This window comes from Manis javanica, chromosome 4 (genome assembly GCF_040802235.1).
Source record: "Manis javanica isolate MJ-LG chromosome 4, MJ_LKY, whole genome shotgun sequence".
In the NCBI taxonomy this organism is placed as follows: Eukaryota; Metazoa; Chordata; class Mammalia; order Pholidota; family Manidae; genus Manis; species Manis javanica.
This window is the reverse complement of record NC_133159.1, coordinates 80,720,325-80,746,424: the sequence shown is the minus strand read 5'-3', so window position 1 is coordinate 80,746,424 and position 26,100 is coordinate 80,720,325. Positions and strand designations below refer to the sequence as shown.

At 40.7% G+C, this 26,100-nt stretch overlaps 1 protein-coding gene across 1 annotated transcript in view; it reads left to right on the top strand.

Annotated features, from left to right (window-relative positions):
- The window catches only part of ALG14 (ALG14 UDP-N-acetylglucosaminyltransferase subunit), an 87,031-nt gene extending 62,547 nt beyond the window's left edge, over positions 1 to 24,484 (top strand). Inside the window, exon 4 of the mRNA XM_017655083.3 lies at positions 24,053 to 24,484. Coding sequence (XP_017510572.2) covers positions 24,053 to 24,283 — 231 coding nt within the window. The 3' untranslated portion in view covers positions 24,284 to 24,484. The remainder of the gene's footprint in view (positions 1 to 24,052) is intronic.
- Positions 24,485 to 26,100: the final 1,616 nt, after the last annotated feature.

Sequence of the window (26,100 nt, the reverse complement as noted above, 5' to 3'; positions counted from 1 at the left end):
CTCACCACAGATTCACTTTATCCTGTTGGCTTGGGTTTAGTAATGGGCACCCACATTAAATTTAGCTTCTGAATGATCTACCTGCAGAAATGCACCCCTGGCCTTTATCAAACCTCCTAGCCCCTCTGATTCTCCAGAAGTAAGGAAAGCAGATACCTGCTTAACTGTAAGGAATCTAGGGATTAGGGAAACACAAATTAATGAGCTTCAGATCTATGACATGAGATGCTAGCTTCTTCAGTCTCATGATTGCCAGCCCCATCAGAATAAGATGGAATAGGGAAGAAGCAGTTCTCAAAAGAAGGGAATACTGGGCAAAACAAAGATAGATAGATGTGTGTCATACAAGGCCATCTCATTAAGGGAATATTTGTTGAGTATCTGTTATGTGCTAAGCACTCTTTAAAAGGTGTAAAGCTAATATACAAATATCTCTGCTCTCAAGTAGTTTACCTTCTAACTGGTCTGTTCAGCTGCAAAGCATATTGAAACTTGGGCAGCCAGCAGATGTGACATAAAGTGCTTGGACTTCTGAAGCTAACCTGTCTCCTATTTGTTGATCAATTACTTGAAGTCATTGCATTCACAGTGGAAAAGCATTCATGCCAGAGTGGTGTCCTTCTGCAGAATTCTGCTATTGCTTCCAAAGGTTCAGTGGATGGTGTCACTGTTTTATAATCCCTTAGCCCCTAAGTGGGGAGATGAACTGGTACTGTTGCAGCCTCAGGGAACATCATATTGGCAATAGCCAGTCATATTATTGAGGGTTTCAATTTCAGACCAAAATGGAATGAAAATCAGGAGTCTCAATCGAATTATGTGTGGTGGAGCTCAAGCTCAAGCTCACTAGATAACAAGAATTCAAGGGCTTTCGACATACACACATCAGTCTCCATGCTTAAGGCAAAAATACTAATTTATAGGCCAATCCCTTGAAAAGGGTGGTGTACCTGCCAATCTTGGTTAGATTGACTTGGGGCATGGGCAGGCCCCAGTCTGTTAAGAGAAAAATGTCTTCAGACAGAAATGACTGTAAGATGGAGTCAAATAGATGCTGTTAGCAAATAAAAATAATTTTTAGTGTTTATTAGCTAGAACTCATATTTTCATTTAATCCTCAAAACAAAAACAAACCAGGAAACAGAGAGCAGAACTCTAGATGCAAGTATTAAAAACTCAGATTTAACTTGCTTAAACAAAAAAGGAAAATTTTTCAATACTGGCAGTACAATGATGACTAAGATAGATCCTCCCCTGTTTCCACACCCATTCTGATCTCATTGTGTAGAGTAATAACATATTCCTCTTTTTGAATATTAGAAATATTTCAGCTCTTGAAACCACATGCAGTTCTAGGCACCATGCTTTTAAAGGGTCACTGACAAAATGGAGCATGTTCAGAGAAAAATGACCCAGATGGTAAAAGAATATGAAACCAAGTTCTATGAGAAACAGTTAGAGGAAGTAAGGAAATTTAGCCTAAAGAAGAGATTGACCAGACAGAATTACAGAGACCACAGATTTCAAATACTGGAAGTGACACTGCATAGGCTAGAGATTGATCACGCTCTGCGCACTGAAGCCTCCCAGAGCAAGGACCATTGTTGGGTAGGTGTAGGAAGAACATCAAGAAGAGCTTGATAAAAATCAAAACCATGCCAAAAGGAATGGACGTCATTGAAGACACATACCAAGCCCCACATCTCCGGAGTTATTCAAATAGAGAATATCAGTCAATGCCTGCTCACATCATTCTTCCTCCATGGGCCTTCCCAGGTTCCCCATGGCCAGTAACATCTCTTTCCTTTGGTGTCTCTTTGTACTTTTTACCTCTCTGCAGTGCTTCCATGGTTTCCCTTCTATTTTAGTTCCATGTATACATGTCTGTCTCTCACTAATGATTCTCAATCCTTTCTGCCTAATGTATCCTCTTTTTTTTTCCAATGTATCCTTTTTATAACATACCCTTTCCCATCCTGAAATGAAGTTGGTAATTAATATAATCTACCTCTGAAGCACATAATTCCAGAACTGCAATGCAATGCCCTAGTTGTAATGAAAGTGAGAAATAAAAAGAAAGTAATTTGTAATCAAATGACATGTTTTACAATATCTCCAACCATGACCACACCAGGAGACACAGTCAAGTAGATGGATTTGAAATGTGGAATCACCATAATTAGGATGGCTGCAGTGCAGACTGACACAGGTCCATTGAACTGCTAACTCAAAAACTATGGGTTTGTTACTCATGATGTAATTTTCTTTTAATTTTTAAAAAATATTTAAATATATGTAACATAAAATTTGCCATTTTAATCCTTTTTAAGTATATAGTTCTGTGGCATTAAGTACATTCACATTATTGTGCAGCCATCACCACTCTCCATCTCCAGAACTTTTTCATCTCCTCCAACTCATGATGTAATTTTTTAAAATAATGAACAGCCCTTGGAAAAAAACAAAATAGTTTTCCCTCAATTCCCATGGTAATTTTATTTGGGAAAATTCAATATATATATATATAACATTCAAAAGAATATTCTGTCTTTCTATGTAAAACAGGATTAGGTTCTAAACTCAGTAATTATAAATTGATTATCAGCTGAATGGATGTCCAGTGGGACATAAGATAGTACTTTGTTGTATTAAGCAGTCCAAATATTGCAGAATGTCTGTATCGTGACACCTGTCCTCTAAGAGCAAATGACATCCCTCAGTCAGTATAACAAACAGAAATGATCTAATCAGTTCCCTGATACATTGCCATCATTGAGAACTGGAGTATACAGCATGTGAACTCTGAGAAGGCAAGACCCAGTTTTACTCTTTCAACTTCCTTCATACCTAGTACAAAAAGCAGCTCAGTGTTTCCTAAAGTAGAGAATGAAGTAGAGAGAATGCCCAGATATCCCTCAAGTGTCTGTAACTCAGCTTTTCTAAAACTGAACTAAGGTATCATCCTGCTCTTCTCTCCCCAACTCCCTCACATGTCTTGCTGCCTTCATTCTCAGTCTTTACATTAATCTAAAAAGCCAGCAACTATGGATTCATCTCCTTCACTGCACACATCCAGTACGTGACCAAACCAGATTGCATCTGCCTTTCCTGACTCGGTGTCATCTCTTTCCCGTGCTGCAGCCTCCTTTGTATCTTCATCCAGACTATTGTAATAAAAAGGCTTGTTCCCCGGCTTTCATGCTCCCTACTTCAGATACATTTCACAGATATGCCAATCCCTCCATTATTTAGTAGTATAGCTCCCTATACCTAGAGTAATTGTTAAAATTTGGCACATGGAAATTCTCCTCATGCATCAAAACCTGGCTTAAACGTCTCCTCCTCAGGTCCCAGACCTGAGACAGAAATACTCAATCTGTGTCTCTGTTGATATCCTTGTTGCAGCATTTATTGTGTTAAATTGTGTTTGTTCACACATCTGTAGTCTCTGCCAGACTGAGAGTTCCTTGAGTAGAAATTAATTGCTCAGGCTTGGAGTCAGTGGCTAAAGTTTGAATCCACAATTTAGCAGTCCTGTGGTCCTGGGCAAAGCACTCAATCTCTTAAAGCTCCAGTTTTCTTCTCTTTAAAATGGGTATACTATATGATGCTTATAAAGTGTAAAACAGAGCTTGCAATGTTAACCATAATCACTGGCTTTGTGTCCAGTACCCCATAGTAAGTAAAATACAGAAAATACGTATCAGCTGTTTGGAATACAGGAGGGAAGAACTGTTACTGTCAAATCCTGAGATTTTATTATTGAGTCACAAAAATGGGCATTATATTTGGCAATTAAAGCTAATTTTGTCATGAATAAATTAATCCATGGAAAATATTCTTAAAAGTGGTCTATTTTCCCCTCTTACCATTTTTTTTTAGGTACATTTAAAAGCATTCATTCTGAAACAGTAATGTAAAAAACTTGGGCTTATAATGTCCATGCCCGCTGTGGGAAATTAGGTGCCTAGAAACTCTTGTGTTTGGGATTTTGACTTGTTTATCTTCTGAAATGTGAACTATGGGGAATGTCATCTTTCTCCCCTTAGTTTGGAATGTGGAGAACAAGCACCGCAGGTAACGTTGAGCTGAACGCAGTGACTGTCCTGCAGCTGTCTCACCTTCAGTTAGAAATACATATTCTTATTCATCTTATGGGTCAATTGTTTCCTTGCTTTAAAGTCTTTCTTTTATATGTCTTAACTGCTGTTTCCAATGTAAAACTAAATCCTAAATTTAAAAACTTCCGTAGGAAATACTCTGCTAAATGTTTAAAGCCTGAAATTTAATCTCCATGAACTGGAGCTCTCTGATTTCACTGTTTCCAGCTAGTAAATGTCACTCTGAACATTGTTGCTTTCACTCACACTTAAGCCTTTCATCTGCAGTGGGTGCAGTATGTCAGAGAATTCTTTGTGTGCCATTCTAGCCAGGGGAAAAAAAGACTAAGCCCGGCCTTTAAACAGATTGAAGGAAAAAAAAACTGCTTGGAAGGCAAAGACGATTCTGTTTTTATATGTTGTTTGTGAACACACAATCCAGAATTCTACCAGACTCTTAAAAAACAACTGTGTTAGCTCAGTCAGAACAGGGTCCTCACTGAGCGCATACTTGGTTGCCAGCCAAACATGGCTCCCCTCTTTTGTGACTGGAGGGGTGGTGAGTGGGAAGGACTAGTAGATGCTGTCATTACTTTGATTCCACTTTTGCCAGCAGGAGTAATCCTGTCATCTTCTGGCTCCTCAAACTGTTTTCAACCTGGGTGTTTTATTTCTTAGTTCCTGAAGGCTCCTGGCACATAGATCACCTCTCACTTATCATCATCATCTTGACATGAATTGGAAAATCAGTTTGTGGCTATTTTCATATCAAGTGATTTACTCCCATTCTTTTATCTGTCTCCCCTTTATATTCTTTGTATGGCCATGTTTTTATTTCCCGTCTCTGCAGCCTTTTATTCTTCTGGGATTTTTATGTTCATTCTTCTTCCCTACCTCCTCCCCATCCCAAACCTCCTGAAACCCTGTTGGGCCTTCATTCTCCTCAAGGTCCCCAGTCCGCTGCCCTGCCTGCTTTGTGCACATCCTCTTCCTGCTGGGCTGCCTGCCTTTCGCCTCCCCCACCTATTACCAGCACTGCTGGTGCAGCCTCTGCTGCTTGTCTACATCTCCAGGTCCCTCCTTATGTCCCTAGAGGGCTCAGTCACTACTGGCCCGTGGTATAGCTCACAACAAGCAGACATGCTGACCTTGTCCCTAGTCACTATTGTAGGCAAACAGATTATCAGCCAAGTTCTTAGGCAGACACATGTTTTTAAAGTAGTTAAATGCCCCCATCAACCAGCATTAACATTTGCCTGACATCCATGCTGAAGCTTTAATGGAAGCCTAGAAACAGAACATTCTACAAGAAGCACTGAAATAGAATTTTAGAAAACCATGGGCTTTTCTTCCTGACGTGGATTCAAGTCTCTGTTCTGTTGCATATTAGCTATGTGGCCTTGGACCATTACTAATTAATGTCTTATTAATTCATTCATTCAACAAATATTTATTGAGTGCCTATTATGTGCCTTTTGTTTGGCTTTCAAGAAGCCAGTTAGTAGTCCTCTGTCTTCCCCTATTATGTTCACAACCAATTGGGAAATAAGACACAGAAATCAAAATATTAGTTTTAACAACTATAAAAGCCATTTTAGAGGATGTGCATTATATATTGCTACCACTATGGGTTTACTAATATTTTCCCCTCAGTTTGACCACAGACCTTCCTCTCTTCTTCTCTAGTCAGCACACAAGCCAGGGTAGAGAGGACAGATGTTAAAGACAGACAAGCCGAAAAAAAAAAGAGTAAAAAAAAAAAAAAAAAGCCAGTGAGGGTGCTTGAGGCCACCATCCTCAGTCTGTTTTCCTAGACCCACAGGTCGGGCAAGCCACTCCTCCTTGGGGAAGGGTCGAGTAAGAAGACTGAGAAGAAACTTCAGCCTGCCTTCCTGGGACCTGGGCATTCCCTTCCCTCCAGGAAAATGGGAAGGTTGAGTGGTCCCCCTTAACCATAAGCATTTAGTTAACCAGTGATTACTAGTCAGCAAGGTCAGTATTGCTACTCTGTTTCCTCACCTGTAAAATATGGATCATTATACCTATCTCTTATTGTTGCTGTGGAGATGAAAATGAAATACTGTTTATGGGAACTATGAATACCTGTTAACTCATCCTTTACTCAGGACCAGCCTGAAGTAGAATTGGTCATTCTGCTGATATGTCTTTGTGTGATATGTCTTTGGCCTGATATGTCTTTGTTGCCCTCTCCTTCTCTTCTCTTTTTGAGCCCCAATTTGGTCACTTTTCCCCTCTTTACTCCTGTTTAAAAAAAAAAAAGTAGAAATACTGGTCCTAAATCTTTTGATTTCCAGTAAGCACACTGGACAGATCTCTTCTAATCCTGGCTTATGTGTTACAAAACTCATTAATTTGGACAAAGAAAGTATTTGGAGCAATTAAGTCTGCTTTAGAACTGCAAAACCGGTTATACCTGAAGGGTCATCAAAGTACAATACATGGCTACAAACAGGTATTATTACATGAGAAATATGTCTTGATTCCTTACCCTTATTGTTATATTAACTTGAACCATACTCATGAGTTTCTCAGTTACCATTGGTAATAATTCAGGTGAGCCTCAAAAGCCACAGTGATGAAGAAAAACAGTACAGGTGAATAGTTTTAGGAAAGAACTTTTTATTCAGGATATTTGGACTTCATTTTGAGGAAGCAGAAAGCCAGTGGCAATAATGTGATCAGATTTGTATTTTAGGAAAACATGTAGCAGCATATGATGGAGAGTGAAACAAAGGAGGCGGCAAGGCTGTGAAAGCTGGTGGGAGGCTCTGTGTGAACCCGGTGAGAGGGGAGATGGTCCACACCACACAGGGGAGATCAAGAGCAGGGCCCAGATTTAAGAGGCTTTAGGAATAGAATTGGCAGGGTTTGTGGAGGAAGGGAGAAAGAGAGAAATTTATCAGATAAGAGGGCTATTTTCTGAAGTTAAAATAGTAAGTTGTCAAACAGCAGTGTTGCCAGAGGCCCTTACCCACACAGAATTAGAGATTCCATGGGGATCCATTGTGGGAAAGATGGTTAGAGCCAAATAGAGAGATGGGCTTGGCCAGTAAGAGGGACTGGCCATTCCCTCAGGAGGGACCCTAGCAGGTTAAAGCTACAGCATACAGTATAACACAGAGATTTGCCTTCTACTGACTGAAAAGAGAGAAAAAAAAAAAAAAAGAGAGTTGAAAAGAGCAGAAAAAGAAGTCAGTGTATTGGGGACAGTTGGGAGCTGCATGCTTTCAAGAATGCCAGCATGTCAGACTGGCCTGCCTCATGCACTGTTATGTCTAACCATTCACATAAAGCACATGAAGCCTTATTACAATTTTTCCAAAAAACACATCTAACAAAAGTACTTAATTGGATACTTAGCTAGATGTTTTTTGTATTATGGACTACATTTTTATTTTCTTTGGGTTTTTCAAATTACATTCTTCTTTTGCCTTAAATTGCCTTGGATGAAGGGAACTCAATATCTGGGACAGGTTCTTCTTGTAGAATGTTACAAGAACTATTAGATTTTAAAACAAGGATCTGAAAACAGTGAGCAAGGAAAGATCAGTGAATTCTCTTCCAACGTGGAAGGGGAAGGAAAGGGGAACAATTTAATGGCTTTAGAACTGGCAATGATGGTCTTCTCTCACTGTTTAAATCTGTCTGTTGTCTGATGGTTTTATTGATTGGATATGGCACTCTGTGCCCCTCAAAGGCATATCAGTGATGAACATACACTTTAAGGTTTAAAAGTGGTTACATTAAATAATGAAAAAATACTTTCTCCATCTGCTTAAAGACTGACGGTTTTCCCTCATTTCATAGTTTTTAAACATTCTCAGTTTTGGATCAGGGGGTTTTTAATGACACAGTCTAAAAGGTTTTTGTTCATATTTGTAGAGGCAATATACAAAGCCATTGTTTTTTCTGAGGTATTTTGTGATGGTAAACTGGCTAGTACTGCTGGACACCCAAAAATGAATTAGCTATGTCTGCCAGCTCCCCTTAAGACTTCTGTGCTGCACCCATTTTGTGCAAAGCGCATGACAGGGGCTGAATGTAATACCACATTTAGAGATGGCCGGTTCCCTGATGGCTTGCTCATCTTCCCAGGTCCAGTGACAGGAAGAATGCCAGGCATCATTATATACCTTACCTGTTAACTCATTTAATATTACAACAACCCTATGAGTTAGTTACCTGCCATTTTTTTATCCCTATTTTTCAGATAAGAAAACTGGGGCATAAGGAAAAGAACTGACTTGCCCAAAGTTTGATGGCTACCAAGTGGCAGAGACAGGTTCATACCCAGTTGGCCTGTGACTACAGCATCTGTGCTGTATAATCAGTATGTTGTGCTACCCTTCTGCTCAGGACATAACTATTGAATTCATAAATAATTTTCCTAATAAAATCATACATATGAGGCAACCCAGAGTGAGGTAGTTATTAGAATTATGACATGGATTTTAACATACTTGATTGTAATTAACATCAAATTTAAATTTAGTGTCTATCACACATGTGTGAGAGGCTTGCTCCAGTTACCCTCCAGAATTCCTGTTTGCAACATTTCTCTCAACCAAAGGGAGCCTGGTTTTGTTTTTGGACCCAGCTCTGTTTCAAAGACTCAAACCACGGGGGGCCTGCTGGGAGGCTGAAGGGGTTAGACAGCCAGTGTGGGAGGAGTCATGAGCAACAATGAGGAGACACTGAGGAGACGCTGCAGGCGCTTACTCTCCCTGGGAACGCTGTCAGACTCAGGAAGTGTGATTTAATCCTGGCTAAGATCATTCCCTTTTTTACCTTAGAATGGACTGTTGCTGTAACAGAATTTTATTTTCATTTTTGCCCTGGAAAACCCTACCAGTAAATAATTTGGTGTGTATTATTTGTCCAGTTAGCTGAGCTACACAAAAACAGGGGTTTAGTCTTCTGTCATCCCACCTCCTTTTCCCTTAAAAGGCTCCTAAAAGAGCTCCTGAGAACCTGCTGCCCCAACAGAAGATGCCTGGACTGTGGCCCAGCAGGATTTGGGGGAGGAGAGAAGTCTGCAGTTCAGTCAAAAGGGCCACTGTTGATCTTGAAAGAACTTCAGCCATACAGCTGACACAAGGATTCTGTTCCCTCTTCAGCTCTAAGACCCGTCTTTTGGTATTTGTTGTGAGGCAGCCCTAGGCAGAGAAACTAAGAAAAATAGCAGCAGCAAATATGCCTAGGGGACTTGCTGAGTCCTGAGTGCTTTACACACTTTATCTCACTTTATCATAGGGTTATTTACTATACTCCTGTGCAGAAGGGAGTACTTGAATCCCCATTTACAGATGAGGAAACTGAGGCACAGAGGTGAAATAATTAGCCTGAGGTCACACAGGTAGGAAATGATGGAGCCAGGATTCACTTCCAGGTATTTGGCTCCAGAACCCATGCTCTTAGAGCCTCCCTTTTCCTGGACAGTCAATGCCTCAAATACCCCATCTTGGCTTTAATTAGGAGCTATTGTTTTAAGACACAGGGGGCTCTGTATTTGAATTTAAAAACCTGGTAGTTTGGTGTTCTGTCCATAGTGGCTCAGACTCTCTTCCTTAACAAAATTTGGCTTTTGGTCAGGCAAGGCTTTCCCAGGTGACCTACTGGATGAAGACCTGCTGCCTCTGCCACTAAGATGACTCCGGCAGGGGAGTCGCGGTGGTGCCGCTGGCAGGCTGAGGCCACCACTGCTGCCTGGCCTCCACAGCCTCCCCTCCCCAGAGACCCAGGTTGTCGTGCCAAGAAGCAGCGGCAGGCTGTGCTCCACATCTGACAAATCTTACTGTACAGCTTGACGAATTTTGACATGTGTATACATTCACGTAACCATGACCCATATCAAGATACCAAACATTTTCACTAAATTTTTCTGCCTTTACCTATTTCACCTATTCCCTCTGCCCCCCTGCCCTGTCTGTTCTCTGTGTCTATGAGTCTATATCTGTTTTGTTTTTCATTTTGTTTATATTCTACATATAAGTAAAATCATATAGTATTTGTCTTTCTCTGTCTTATTTCATTTAGCCTACCTTCTAGGTCTATCCTTCTAGGTCATCACAAATGATAGGGTTTCATTCTTTTCTGTGACTGAGTAATATACCCCAGTGTGTATATGTACCACCTCTTGTTTATCCATTCATCCATTGATGGACATTTAGGTTGTTTCAATATCTCAACTATTATAAATAATGCTGCAGTAAATATAGAGGTGCATGTATCTTTTCAAATTAGTGTTTTGTTTTCTTCAAGTAAATTCCCAGAAGTGAAATGGCTGGGTCATGTGGTATTTCTATTTTTCATTTTTTGAGAAACCTCCATACTGCTTTCCATAGTGGCTGCACCAATCGAAAATCCCAGGTAGTATACAAGGGTTCACTTTTTTACACATCCTCACCAACACTTGTTGTTTCTTATTTTGTTGACAGTAGCCATTCTAACTGGTATGAGGTGATAACTCATTGTGATTTTGATTTGCATTTCCCTGATGATTAGTGATGTTGAACATCTTTTCATGTGTCTCTTGGCCACCTATATGTCTTTGGGAAAATGTTTAGGTCCTCTGTCCATTTTCAAATTATTTGTGGTTTTTTGGTATTGAGTTGCATGAGTTCTTTATGTATTTTGGATATTAGTCCTCAGAGCTGTGGAGAATGCATATTTCTGGGCCCAGAGATTCTGATTTGGAAAGAATCCACATTTTTTACAAATACCCCAGGCTGAGTGTGATATGGAGCCCTGAGGAACACTAGCATATTCTCTACTTGCTGGTTTAAAGGGGTCCTCTCTGAATGGAAATGGGATGAACCCATGGAAGTTCCTACCAATGTTTCTTGTCTTTTGAGCCTATAATGAGAGAGAGATTTTAGTGCAGCCAAACATACTTTTAAAAAACTCAGCTAAGCTTGAAGTTAATAAAAAAAAACTAAAACACCCTTATTTTTTCAAGTAGAGTCATCCTAGTCACTGATGGAGTCCAGTGCACCATTGCTAGGATTTTGATAAATGTGTGGTGGACAGTTAAAGGAAAACAATTTTGGAGTGCATGAATGCACAAGAGTAAAGCAAGTGTTCTTTGGAAAAATTTCACAGTTTATTGAAGGTGTGGAATCCAAGTTTGGTGTTGGAGTACCATGCTTTTTTTTTTCCTTTTTTATGTTTTATTTTGGTATCATTAATCTACAATTACATGAGCGACATTATGGTTACTAGACTCCCCCTATTATCAAGTCCCCACCACATACCCCATTATAGTTACTATCCATCAGCATAGTAAGATGCTGTAGAATCACTACTTGTCTTCTCTGTGTTGTACAGTCCTCCCCATGACCCCATCCCCTACATTGTCTCTACTAATCATAATGCCCCTTTTTCCCCCTTGTCCCTCCCTTCCCACCCATCCTCCCCAGCCCCTTTCCCTTTGGTAACTGTTAGTCCATTCTTGGGTTCTGTGAGTCTGCTGCTGTTTTGTTCCTTCAGTTTTTTCTTTGTTCTTATACTCCACAGATTAGTGAAATCATTTGGTACTTGTCTTTCTCCTCCTGGCTTATTTCACTGAGCATAATACCCTCTAACTCCATCCATGTTGTTGCAAATGGTAGGATTTGTTTTCTTCTTATGGCTGAATAATATTCCTTGAGTATATGTACCACAGCTTCTTTATCCATTCATTTACTGATGGACATTTAGGTTGCTTCCATTTCTTGGCTATTGTAAATAGTGCTGCAATAAACGTAGGGGTGCATATGTCTTTTTCAAACTGGGCTGCTGCATTCTTAGGGTAAATTCCTAGGAGTGGAATTCCTGGTTCAAATGGTATTTCTATTTTGAGTTTTTTGAGGAACCTCCATACTGCTTTCCACAATGTTGAACCAATTTACATTCCCACCAGCAGTGTAGGAGGGTTCCCCTTTCTCCACATCCTCACCAACATTTGTTGTTGTTTGTCTTTTGGATGGTGGCCATTCTTACTGGTGTGAGGTGATACCTCATTGTGGTTTTAATTTGCATTTCTCTGGTGATTAGCGATGTGGAACATCTTTTCATGTGCCTGTTGGCCATCTGAATTTCTTCTTCTGAGAAGTGATCCTCAGAGTACCATGCTTTTTATCCACAACAAGGTACAACTACTTAAGGCATCTCAATTTATTGAATTTTACTTCTGTTTCATTGGCTGTCTTTGAATCTATGTGTCTGTCTCTCTGTCTCTCTTTTACACACACACACACAACCAGAATCTCAAAACAAGTGTTTTTATGTATCCTTTTAACTCAGAATTGAGCAATCAGATAATCCTCTATAAAAATTCATAAGCCTTCTTTTGTACTGCAGAAATACCCAGGACATAAATTACTTAAGGAAAACTGCTGACTAGTTTTCAGTTCCGCAAAACTGAATTTTATACATAGGTGCAATGTAAAACAAATTAGGGAAGGATCACAAAGAAAATATCACTTATCTACTGAAGAATTGGCCTTGACAGAACAAGTATTCTAATTGCTGTGAATTCAAGCTATTTCTTCCCTTTTAGAATATTCCCTTTTCTTTTGAAAATGTTAACCATTTCCCCCCATTTCATCTGCTGAAAAGTTTTCCTAATCTATCTTAGTCCAATGGCATGTTACAGTGTCACTAATTTCCCTATTAATGATGCATAATATGAATAATAATTGCCAGAATTTCACCTTCAATTAAATTGCCAGTGTCACATGTGGCCTGGCCCCACCTTGCCTTCAGCCTCCTCCTAAAACTGGATCTGGTTGGCGGGTACAGACAGTGCCAGACCTGGATGGCAGACAGGAGAGCCCCAGGTTTGTCTTCTAAAACCTGGTTTTGGGTCTCAGCTGTGTGATCTTACTCTGTGCCTTAGTCTCCTAGTCTAAAAAACGAGGATAACAACATCTACCTCTGAGGGCTGTCGGAAGGTTTAAGGGAGGTTGTGCAAAATGCCACGCTTCACCTCTGTCAGGCAAGTTGTAGATACCCTATAAATGTCAGTGTCTTCCCCTTCCTCAGGCTAAAGGGAGAGGAGTGAACTGCATGACTCCCTGAGCTTTAGCAATCTGTGCTTCTGGGGGGCTGCTGGGTGTAGGGTGTAGGGAAAACAAAAGCTAAGAATACTGGGTTGCTAGGGTTCAAAGACCTCTGTGAAAACATTTCAGACGGTTGAAAATACAATGAAAACAAAAAAAAACCCAAGAAGGCAGGAAATCATTACCTTGACCATTTGCTCTAGAGAACAGGAAAACTAAAAGATGCAATTTCCTCAACTGAAAGCAGAAGCAGCCAGGAAGGTTTGGAAAACAACGTTTGGTTGGCCTGATGATGATATTTAATGATGATACAATGTAGGCATGGCTTAACCAGACCAAAAAAAAATGTTTATATTTTAATTTTATTATGTACTTATTTTTTGTGATGGAATATCAGAGCAAGGAAGCAGAATGCCAGCCCAATGTGGGCACTGACTACCTCTGTGCTCCTTCGCCTACTCTGCACTTAGAGTGGGAGGAGTTGCCACCATCATGCAGAGTGCCCAGGCCGTGAGGACCCTCGGGTTTGCGGGCTGACTAACGTGCACTGCAGGTACAGCTGGGTGTCCAGGAGTTGTGGGGGGATGTCAGGGGGCAGCCTGATGTCTGCTAACATCCCTATAGCTTAGCCTGAACTCAACCAATTGTTATATCAAGGTTGGAAAGTTTAGTTTCCCATACAAGGGCAAAATAGCCAACTCTTGTTTTGAAATGGACACGATCAGGCTTATTCATCATGTTATTAGACTTGTTTTTCCATGTTGTGGCCATTGGTTTTCAAGGCCGTTTGGCCACAGGCTGAGGAGTACATACAGCACAGGGGTTCTGCAGATTCAGAGCAGAAAAGCTCAGGAGTCCTTTTAGTCATCCAGCATCTGTGGAAATCCAGAAAATCCCACTCCTGGTAATCAGGCTCTTTCTGTCATTTTTTTTTACATAAATGTCAGTTGGAGTGGATCAGGCAGGGCAAAAAATAGGACTGGAAGGTAAAGAAGCCAAATGGTTGGTTGGGTTACTCTTAAAAGGTACTCTCTGAAGGGTAGGATAAATCATGCCAGATCAGTGCTATGCCTGTGATAGAATGAGGGACAAGCTTTGTGCCACACAGTGGTCTTAAGAGTTTGAAAAATGCCACTAGCATGCTGCTTTACTTTTGGATGGATTATAATAATAGCTACCATTTATTGAATTTTTACCATGAGCCAAGAACTATGTTAAATGCTTTGCATGTGTGGATCTCACAGCAGTACTATTACATAGATACTGTTTTCCTCATGTAATTTTTGCTTCTGGTAGGATTCCAGTTCTCCATGCCTAACTTTCTCTACCTTACCACTGCCAGCTCCCAAAAAGGAGAATATAGGAGAACTTAGTATTCACCTCCCCCAAAGGACCATCAGGACCAGTCTCATCTTTCCCTATATCTTTGTTTACATCACTCACCACAGAAGTTCACCCCTGAAAAGTTTCACCTGGACATAATAGCTCTGTTAAATTATAATCTATCTCAAGGTCTCACTCTTTCCCAGTTCCCAAACCCTTCCATTGGCCTTGGTAATGTACAGTCAGTCCACAAAATCTACGTCATTCTTATTCTTGCCTCTGGCTCTAATTGATGTCTGATTTACCCAAAATACTCATCAGGGATTTGCTCACAAGTCATCTCCTCCCAAACCGTGTTCCTGTATCCTGCTTTATATTATATATTCATGTGTGTATCTTTTATTTTCTGTCTACCCACTGAAATATAAACTTGATGAGGGCAGGGGCTTTTATTCACTAATACATCTCTGACACCCAAAAGAGTACCTGGCATATTCTTTGCTCAATAAATATTTCTTGAATGAATGAATCCATGAATAAGGAAACAGATATGGAGTGGATAAGTGTTTTGTCCGAGTTCACATTGCTGTTGAGCAGCCAGTTTTAGGTCTGTGGGGCTACAAAGCCCTGGCCCAAAAGCACCATGTTGGTCATCCTCCTGATGGCTTGTGTGAATGTAACATAAGAGTATTCTGGCAGAACTGAAACAGTCAATATTGGGGTGTCAGTATAGGGAACTTACCAATTGGGCAGGATCCTAGAGGACCAAAGTTCACTGTTATTGGATTACAGTATACGATATTGTTGTTTATTTTAACAAATATGTTAGTCACTCAGATGTCCAAAATATCTCTCTCTCTCATATATTTGGTCTTCATCCATGGTTCCTGACTCATCTCCTAGAACCTTAGAATGTTGTAAGTGATGAAAACAACTGTGTTTTCTGGAAAGCACTTAAGACACGGGCTAGTTGCCAGCGGAACCAACCATGCGATCAGAGGACTGGAACTTTCAGCCCTAGCCCCACTGAACCCCACCCTTGACCTCTGGGGAGGAGGAGGGAGGGCCTGAAGGTTGAGTTAATTGCCAGTGGCCAATGATTTAATCATGACTATGTAATGAACCCTTCATAAAATGGAGGACTTCCAAGAGGACAGGATTCAGAGACCTTCCAAGCTGGTGAACAAGTGGAGATTCACGGAGAAAGGTGCACCCTGAGAGGGCTTTCCCCATACCGTGTCCTGTGTATCTTTTCTTCCAGCTATTAATTTGTATTCTTTAATATCCTCTTTAACAAATTGCTAATCTAGTGAATAAACAGATTTTCCTGAGTTCTCTAAGCTGTTCTAGCAAATTAAGCAAACTCAAGGAAGTGGTCATGGGACCCTCTATTTACAGCCAGTCGATCAGAAGTACAGGTGGACTAGCAATTGGCATCCTGAGTTGGAGGCAGTCATGGGAACCTCCAGTTCATAACTGGTTGGTCCAGAGCACAGGTAACAACCTAAGCTTCAACTGGTATCTGAAGTAGAGGGCAGTCTTGTGTGACTGAGCCCTTAACCTGTGGAATGTGAGGCTATCTCTTTGCAGCATCAGAATTCAGTTAAATTATAGGGCACCCAGATGGTGTCCCAGAGCAGTGTTTGTTGTTTGCGTGGGGAAGCCTACACATGTGCATGCACACATACACACACGCACGCACGCATGCACATGAATTGGGTCCAAGAACCTAATTTATGCCTGGAGTTGTCACCAGGCAAAATGCAAGTAACTTATATTTGAGGAGTCATCAATAAATTCAGTTCTTTACAACATTTGTGCATTAGTCTAGATAAAAATAATTTGTAACTTACTTGCCGTTTTGATCTGGTCGAAAAGAAGATGTAAGCTATGCCTGAGTACAGAGGAATAAGGAGACGGCTAGGTGGACTGTGGCATGTTCATGCAGTAAAGCAACTGATGCCATGTAGAAACATGACATGGAAGTAGTACTGTGATTAGAAAAGTAGATCTCAAAATGCAGTATACACTGTGACAACAACTCTGGACATTCTGTGGGTGTTAGCGGTAGAATTGTGAGAGACCTTAAGGTCCATAAGTAGTTGTTGATTCTAGTGTTTAGGATTTGGTTATTTCGTTTTGGTCTTGATACCCAAATGTTTCCCTTTAACTGTTACTCTTCAGATGATTAAATATACATTAAAAAGAAGAGTGCACCACAGCGTGAGCCAAAGGAGTACGCCTTCCCAGCTGCTATGCGCCCCTTTCCTTCCCGCTGTCCACCTCCACAGAGGCTCACATTCCGCGCTACCTTTCCTCAGCTTCACCCCTGCCTTCCAGGCCTCCGACTATAACCTGTACATGCTATAGGCCACCTGCTCTCCAACAGCATGTTCTTCCCTATGCATTTGATTGCTCTCAGATGCTTTTCCATCCAGTGTTCTGGGGCTTTTACCCCACTGCTCCCACCCTGCTCCTGTTGTGGATGAAGCCATTTGCATATCCTTCCGGTACCCGGGAGCGCCCACCCAGCTCTTCCTTCTGCACAGTCCTCGGCCATTTCTCACTCTCTTTCCTGTGCTCGTAGTCCAGTGCTCTCAGCCCTGCCCGAGGAAATCCCGTGGTTGCTCCAGCATGGCATGATCCGTTCCTTCTCTAACTCTGCATTTGCTGCTTCCAATCTCTTGTTCTCCCCATAACCAGTCAGGGTTCTTGGTATAAACCATAAGCATGCTCTCTGGCTGGTTAAAACAGAAGAATTTAGTGAAGGGCTTTGAGAGCTTTTAGAATTACCAGGAAAGCTAATGAAGCAGGATTAGAAAGCACAGAGGGACACGGTGGGAGCTAAGCTGGAACCTTGGCCAAAATCACATGGCCACAGAGCTGGTTTGGGGACACACTGCCAGTACCACTTCTAGACAGTGAGTGCCATAGCTGGACACCAGACTCTGCAGTGGTACCTTTGCCACCAGAAAAGATTCTCTTCCTGCCTTGTTTCTCTGCACTATTAGCTCCTGGTCAGATCTAGACAGAAACATCTGGCCAAGTCACTGGTCCATCCACTAGGTGCAAGGGAACCTAGAAAGGAGGATCTCACTCGTGCTGTGAGAGATGGACTCTGCCTGCTGCTACAGCTCATGCAGTGGGAAATCACTCAAACAGATTCCAGGCAGGAACAAAAAAACAAAAGACCACATGGCCCATCCCTGATTCATGACAGTTGTTTTAGTAAACTTTCTACAACATCCTTAAGTCCTTGAAGCTGTTTCTTCTAACCTCTCACTCAGCAAGAACTCTGGAGCATTATTCAATGCAAAATTAAAACCTTAGGGATCATAGATTTATATATAAAGATGTTCATAACAGCATGATCTAGAATAGCAAAAACAAAAAAGCCTCAATTTCCAACAATACAGGAATAGTTAGATGAATTCTGAGATGTCTGTAGGATTAAATATATGCAGTGTTTAAAGTCATGGATTTTTTTTAAACTTCTTGGAATACACAAAAATATAAAAAGAACTTCATAATATTTATATGTAAGCTCTTATAATTACACATGTACATATATGAACATACTTTGTGGTAAAATATAAATGTGTATATAATGATGTACATTGGAAGAGAATGAACCAAAATGTTAACAGATCAATGAGATTAGAAGGATTCTTTTCTTCTTTATCCTTTTCTATATTTTTTTCATTGAACTGAAAAGTTATTAATATTTAAAAGAAATTCCACTGAAGGCAACTTCCTGTGCCACCATTTTTGTTTTGTTGTGTTCTCAGAATAAAGTTTTTCCCAAACTAACCTCAAACTAAATACTGTGAATTCCTACTCTTTTCTCCTGGTGTTGAAAGAACTCCCCCATTTCTATATAATGAGTTCCTCCCTCACCACCAGTTTGTTCCCACTGATCTTTGTGTTCACATACAGGTCATTTGCTCCATTCTGTGAACCTTTTTCCCCCAGCCCTGCTTAGCTCGCCCAGCTCCTGCTTGAGCTCTGCTCTCCCACAGCTTTCTCTTCCCCTGTATTTTAGCCCAGAGTTTCACTAAAATAGTATCTATCTCTGAAGTTTCATTACTCTTCTCTTAGCCAAATCTCTTCTCTGTCTTTTTGTAGTTTTGTTGGCTATAAGAAACATTATTTCATCACCTTTGATAGACTTTTGGGGATAGGCTAAATCAGGTGACCTTGTGGCTTTCTTATTTCTCTGGAATAAGAAGGTACACTTCTCAAGCACCTACTACTTGACTTTGCTTCCTATTAAGCCTTACAAGCAGCTCCTCTTCCTGTGTCTCTGGCTATTCCTATATATCAGTGCTTGCTCCCTTCCTCATCTTCCTATTTACCTATCTACATAATGGACCCAATATCCTATACACAGAAATATTGATTTTGACAGAACTTGTGACCTCCATCGAGGCTACCTGTTTTATGTGTGGACTTAGCTTTACCAATGGGCTCCAGTTCACCACTTTCCTTCCCTGCAGCTGTGTTCTTGCAGTTCATGAGCTCTCTTCAACCTCCACCTCTACCTGCAAGAAGCTGCCTGAAAGTCTAGTGTTCAGGTCAGTGCTTCAGAGTTGAACTCTCTCTCTCTTTCCAGTCTCTTCAAATTGCACCCCATCTGGCTTTCAGTCTCACCTTCATGTGCTCTCTCTTGAATCACCCCCAACTTCATAGTGTCTGACCTTCAACCAACCCTGGATTCCAAAGATCTTGGCCTGTATTCTGTGTATGATGCTCCTACTAGGCTTAGAGTTGAGTTCAGACTACACAAGCAAAGTGTGTCTTTTCATGCATGCCAATGTTATGTTTCAGCCAACAGAACTTGACCTGTGGTGACCCAAGTCTACAGAACAACAATCCTCCTGTAATTATTCTTGATCCCTGATTGGGCTCATCTACCCTCATGACTTCATGTTTTTGTTAGCCCTGACCTCTTCTGTTTCCTAGACTCATGACTTACATTATCTTTAGTAAGTCTCTTGGATTTCCTGCTCCCAGAGAAGTTTATTTATTCATTTGTTAATTCATCCAACAGGCACATATTGACCACCTATCAGTTGGCACTGCAGATGGTCAGAGGCTAGTCAGAGAGTTAGACAAAATAAAGGGCTGTGTCAGTTAGGATGCTTTTTATTGCTAGTGACAGAAGTCCTGATTCAGACTGGCTCAAGCAAAACTGGAATATATTCCCTCACATACCTGGCAAGTCTAGCAGTAGATCTGGTTTCCTTCAGGCACAGCTGGATTCGTGGATCGTAAATGCTACCTTTGGGGCCTGGCCTGTCTTCGTCTCTCAGCTCTGCTCTGTGCTGCTTTGTGATGGCTTCATTCTCAAGCTCTCCAAATGGTGGCAAAACAGATGTTAACAGGGCCAGGCCTTCTAGGTTCCAGGATACCAGAAAGGCCCTGCTTTCTCAGCAGCCCCAACAAATACCCCACCACAGTGTCCTGTGGTTTCTCACTGGATTGTGTGCTCTTCCCTGAACAAATGACTTGTGCCAGGGGAATTCAGTACTCGGGGTGGCCAGGCTGGAGCCACATGTCTTCTCCTTATACTGGGGAGTCAGCTGTACTCAAGCACTTACATTGAAAGTGGTTCCCATGAGTGGATGTGGAATAGTTATAAAAAAAAAAGCTGTCAATTACAGCCGTTATGTTTAGGATGCGTATGTATGACAGAGTTACCAAGTTGAGTCTGGCAAAGGGACAGTTGACTCCATATACTACAGCAACGGACTGCCTTCTCCCTGACCCCCTTATTCCTTCCTTTCCTTCCTTCTCCCTTTCGGCAAAATGTAATGAGTGCCTGTTTTGTCCCAGGCGCAGAGTACCGATTGTTCTAGAAGCAGACGCTGCTCACACGTAGTTCACAGAGTAGTGAGGAAGAGCAGTCATGAGGGCCTTGTGCCCACGTTTACTGAGAATTTATATTTTAAGAAGTAGAAATATGAGCAGCATTTCTGTGCTTCTTAGAAAATTAAAAAGACAACTCAAACCATCATATTATTTAGCATCTTCTTTACCCAGGCTGTCTCAGTAAATTCTGTTTTGTTCGACTCTTGGAATAAGTCTCTCTGGTATGCTGCTTTAAATAATGGAACCTCCATAATCCACAATTTTTAAATTTTTTGCCTAGTCTGCTATAAAACTCAGAGTTAAAACCTGTGCTTAATTAAAAGTAGCCTTCCTTAGCCCAAGTTTTCCTTGAGATTAGTTGGCTTTTTTAAAAAATACTTGGTTTATTGTTTGATCATGTTATTGTACATGGGACTTTTGTAGTAAGATACCTCAAAATAGAGATGCAACACAGATAAACAAATAAAATGCCTTTAATTTCCACTTTTACCTTAACAGTCTCTGCTTCTGGTCTGTGGCAGTTGCTAATGCATCTTGCACCAATACCCAGTCATTTCCCTTCCTGTAGAGAGAGAGCTCTATGAGTGTATTCCCAACTTGTGTGTACAGAAAACCAATCAGATACTGAAATGAACACAGGTGGATATTGTAAACTTCTTTAAAAGACAACAAATGTGACCTTCAAGATCCAACAAGCAATCTTTACATTACTTTTTAACTGTAGGTTTAATTTTGTCTGTACTATGGAAAAAAGAAGATCAAGAAAAGCAACATAAATACTCCAAAGACTGGGAAATATATTAATATTGTGGTTCTTAACCGAGACATTTGGCAATGCCTGAAGACATTCTTGATTGTCTTAACTACTGGAATTTTGTGGGCAGAGGCCAGGGATGCTGCTGAACATCACAGGACAGGCCCCCACAAAGAAAAATAATCCAGTCCAAAATGGCAATAATGCCACTGTTGAGAAACCTTGCATTAATAGGATTTTTGGAATTCTAAATCCTGAAGGGATTCAGAACAATTTTGTAATTCTGGTTTAAGACAAAATGAGAGACAAATTAGAGTCAGAATTATAGAATCCTGGAGCTGACAGAGAAAGCCATTTAATTCAGTCTATTGTCTATATATGGTAACTGAGTCATATAGGAAAAAGTGACCTGAAGCAGTGGAACTCCACCTCCTGAACACTGATCAAGCAACTTGCCTAATCTCTGTGCCTCAGTTTCCTTTTCTGCAAAAAGGGTTAAAATTTGTCTGAATCGATTGCTGTGAGAATTAAGTCATATAATACATGCGAAATGTTGAGTATGGTACCTGGCCGCAGTGAGCTGCCAGCAACCAGTGAGGGCCAAGGTGGTGATTATCATCACGGTTGTTGCCCAAGGTCACAGAGCTAGTTCCGTGCTCGTTTAACCAGGTTCCCCTGACTTCAGTCTCATTTTCTTCCTATTATGCTGCCTGGACAGTCTATAAAGAAAAGTTATAGAGGCAGTTCAGTGGGGATGAAAGAAAACTCATCTGGAGAGTAGTTTACTAGCTGGCAATTCAAGAGAATGTGTGAACAAAAGTTCTTCATAAAAGACAGGCAGCAAGTTTAAAGTGTAGATAGGAGCTTTAAGCAAGACAAAGATTGGTTCCCACCTGAAACAGGCTACCCTCTCTCTTCCCAAACCTCTGTGGGTGGTGTTCCACATGGTCACACCTTAGGAAGAGCAAACCCTAGATCAGATGACCCTTATCAGATCCCTAAGCCCTAACCATGTCTTACAGCCTTGATAGGCTCTGTCTGTCTGTCTGTTGGGAATAGTCCCTGAAATAACCAGTTTAAAGGATGGTAACACAGTGTATCGGTGGACCCTTTCAACTCTAAGATTCTCTGATGTCTGGTAAGTTTTACGGACCTTGTGCTGGGAAGATCATGTGAGCATTGACTTGTGTAGATAGCTACAAATCCTGTTTTATGATTTGTGGAGTAAAAAATGCTTTATAAGGTTTATTAATTCACTCAGCATGAGCTTACTGAGATGTGTAAATGTTTTCTCCCTTTGAAAATAATGTTATCTTACCAACAATTCCATGAATTAGTTTCTCTCTCATTTTCATTTAAGATCTATAAAAACAGCTCTATGAGTGGAATTTTTTTTATTAGGTTTACCAACTAAGTTGTTTTTAAGCAGTGACTTTCTATAAAAATTAGCAGAATTCAGAAGCATTAAAACTCTGTAATACAAGCATAAATTAAATTGTCTTGAGGGAGAATCTCATTTTGTAAGCTTGGCTTGAATATCCCATTTATTTGTTGGATTGAACTCTTAAAACAATCCTGCATCCCACAAAAAATCGTCTACATAATTAATCATTTAAAGACATTTCTTCTATGTATTAACATGTGATGCTCCAACTATTTAAGATTTTTAAACATGAGCAAGTTGGTACATGAGAAAACAATGAATCACAGCTAGCTTTATCTGTTTTCTATAGTCCATTCATGTTCTTGGACCCCAGTCCAATCTGTGTATGTTGGGAGAGAGGGGGCAGAAGAGGAAGGCATTTTTCCCACACATGACACCAAAGAATTCTCAAACACCATCAGGGGTGTCTGAAAATTCTGACACTTACTGCCCAGAGACAACACCAGATTCCCCAGGTTAAAGACTCATTCCTACAGACTGACCTTCACCACACACACTCCAGACACCAGCTGCAAGCCCCAGGCAGTTCCCTGTGCTTCTGATCCACCACAGATTGCAGGTTCCCATGACCTCCTCTCTAGGTTTGATTAATTGCTAGAGCAGCTCACAGAACTCAGGAAAGCACTTAACATTTACCAGTTTAATAAAGGTTACTATAAAGGATACAAGTTAATAACCACATGAAGAAATAATAGGGCAAGATCCCAAGTAAAGGAGCTTCTATCCTCGTAGAGCTTGGGGCCTGGCTCCCTGGCACATGGAAATCCCTTCTGGTTCCCCAAGCATGGAAGCTCTCTTCCGGACAGCGAAGCAAGATGCAAAATGGAATGAAATGCGCTTCTTCTGGGTTTTTGTGAGGGCTTCTCTGTAAGTCATGATTGACTAAGTCATTGGCCACTGGCTGATTCAACCTCCAGCCCCTCTGCCCTCTCCTCTTGCAGGGGTTGGGGGCTGGAAGCTGAGAGGTCAATCTAATCACATGGTTGGTGCCTCTGGCAACCAGCCCCTACCCTTCAGTGGGGCCCAAGAGCCGCCTCATTAACATAACAAGACATTCTCCTTTACGGCTCTGAAGCATTTTCAGGAACTGGATTAAGACCAAATATATCTTATAAATCATTGTATCACATACAGATTGGTGACATTCCAAGATCCACAAGCAGTAGGAGAAGAGCAACACACGCCCATCCAGGGGGTGCTGGCTGAGCACCAGTCACTGTGCTAGATGCGTCCTGTAGCATAGGCGGGGCCGCCCAGGCCCAGGGAAGTTAAGTGATTTGTGTCAAGTCACACAGCTGGTTAGCAAGAGAGCCAGCACATCCCTGCCTGGCTCCCAAGTGCATGGGTTTGCCACTTACTGGATCTTGACAAGGAGTAATTCAACACTTAGAATAATAAGAAATCCCCTCTAAGATATGACTTTTTGATTTAAAATGCCTCATTTAGATTAGTATTCCACATTTTAATTTGACCTTCAACCTTTTTTTTTTTTTTTTAGGTGTTGTGTAATGGACCAGGAACATGTGTTCCTATCTGTATATCTGCCCTTCTCCTTGGGATACTAGGAATAAAGAAAGTGATCATTGTCTATGTTGAAAGCATCTGCCGAGTAGAACATTTATCCCTGTCTGGAAAGATTCTCTTTCACCTCTCCGATTACTTCATTGTTCAGTGGCCAACTCTTAAGGAGAAATACCCCAAATCTGTGTACCTTGGGCGAATTGTTTGATGAATGACAACTTACTTCTTTTCATTCAACGATATTAATTATAATCAGGGAGGGGGGAGCTACATGTCCATTGTAAAGGTTTCTGAAAGTCCTGAGAATTATTGGTGGTCAGGAGTAAAAAAATGTATAAGTAGCCCAAATAAAATGAAGGTGTTGTTATTTAAAAAAATTAACAAGCCATTAAATATTTATGTCTCTGTGTACCAAATTTCTTTTCTATATAAAAGAATCTGTCACTACCTGTATTATATCTTCTGCCTTGTTTTAGTAATATTTTTTTCTAGAACTAAATATAGAATTTGATTAGAAACGTTTCCTGTTCTGCAGCTTTTCTTTTATAGTATTCTGCATTGTAAAAAGGAAAGAAAGACATTTCTCAGTTTTTGTTCAGACACAACAGGCTACATTTCCTGTATGGAAGCAGTGAATTCCCTAGTGAATCCTTTCAGCATAAAGTAAGTAGTTGTATTAAATTGGCTTCATGACAGTTTCCACTTCATAGGCTTCTAGAACTTTGAGCATAAACCAAGTATCTTTTCTTCAGTTTTGCTTTGTGAGTAACCAGTCTCAATCCAGAATTTTTTAAAATCTGTTGTCTAATTGCTAAAAAAATAAATTAAAAGCCTACTGCTGTCATTGTAATAAAAACATGCTGTTTATCAGGAATTCAAATTCACAGAGCATTAAAAAAACATTTTAGTAAGTTAACAACGTCATGGCTCAAGTTGACTCTCGCCATTTGAGATGTTTAGGCTCGGTACAGTGTATATTTAGTAAACATTTATCTAAGTGTTTGCTGTATGCCAGGTATTCTTCTAAGTGCTTGTCAAATATTAATTTAATCCTAATAACAACTCGATGAGGTAGGAACTGTTATCATCCTTATTTTACAGATGACTTGTTTAAGGTCACATGACTAGTAGATAGCAAAACCAGAATTCCAGCCCAGGCAGCCTGGCTTAAACGCAGACAGCCTCACAGGTACATGGCCTGTGCAATCATGTAAGGACCCAGTGCTTAGGAGGGCCCCACACTTGGTTTAGCACTGTGCTATCAGTCTCTTGAATTTCTTAATGTATTTGGAACAAGGGATCTGCATTTTATTTTGCACCGGACTTCACAAATTACGTAGCTGGTCCTGCATGAGAATCTGTGCTCTAATGATGCCATGTCAACTCCAACTAAGGGCAGCACCTAGTGCAGGGCCCGGCCAGGTAGCTCCTCAGTGAACAGGAACTCCATTCCCCTTCCTCCAAGCTCTACTTCTTTAGCAAGACAACAATGACAAGGCCCTCTTGAGTATTTTTTCCTCTCAAACCTTATTATAAGTATAAATCTAATTTAAAAAATGGTAAGAAATTAATGAAGAGATTGACTTTTAGTGAAAAGAGGCATCATCACCCAAGCTGATGTAAAATCAAAACTCTGAGGCTGATGTAGCCCTTCATGTTCTTTTAGGAAATCTCCTTTTCTGAATAAAGTGGGTGCCTTTCTCATCAGAACATTTTCCTAGGTTTTTGTCCAGAGAAAAGCATGGCACAAGACAACCAGAACAGTGAGAGCGCTTGTATCTGGATTTAGTGGCCAGGGGGCAGCCAAGAAGTAGTCCATCATGGTTTGACTTTAATTCTCAAATATCAGGCACTGTCTCTGTTTCTCCTGACATAAAGGCCTGGAATATCAGACAGCATATTATATAGTTCAACCAGAAGCTGAGATGAAATAAGCCTCTACTTTACTAGGGAGAAGAGAGATTCTTTTAGAGACAGCAGTGTATTTTATTCATCTTTGAATTTTTCTCTGCTCTGTAATTTGTT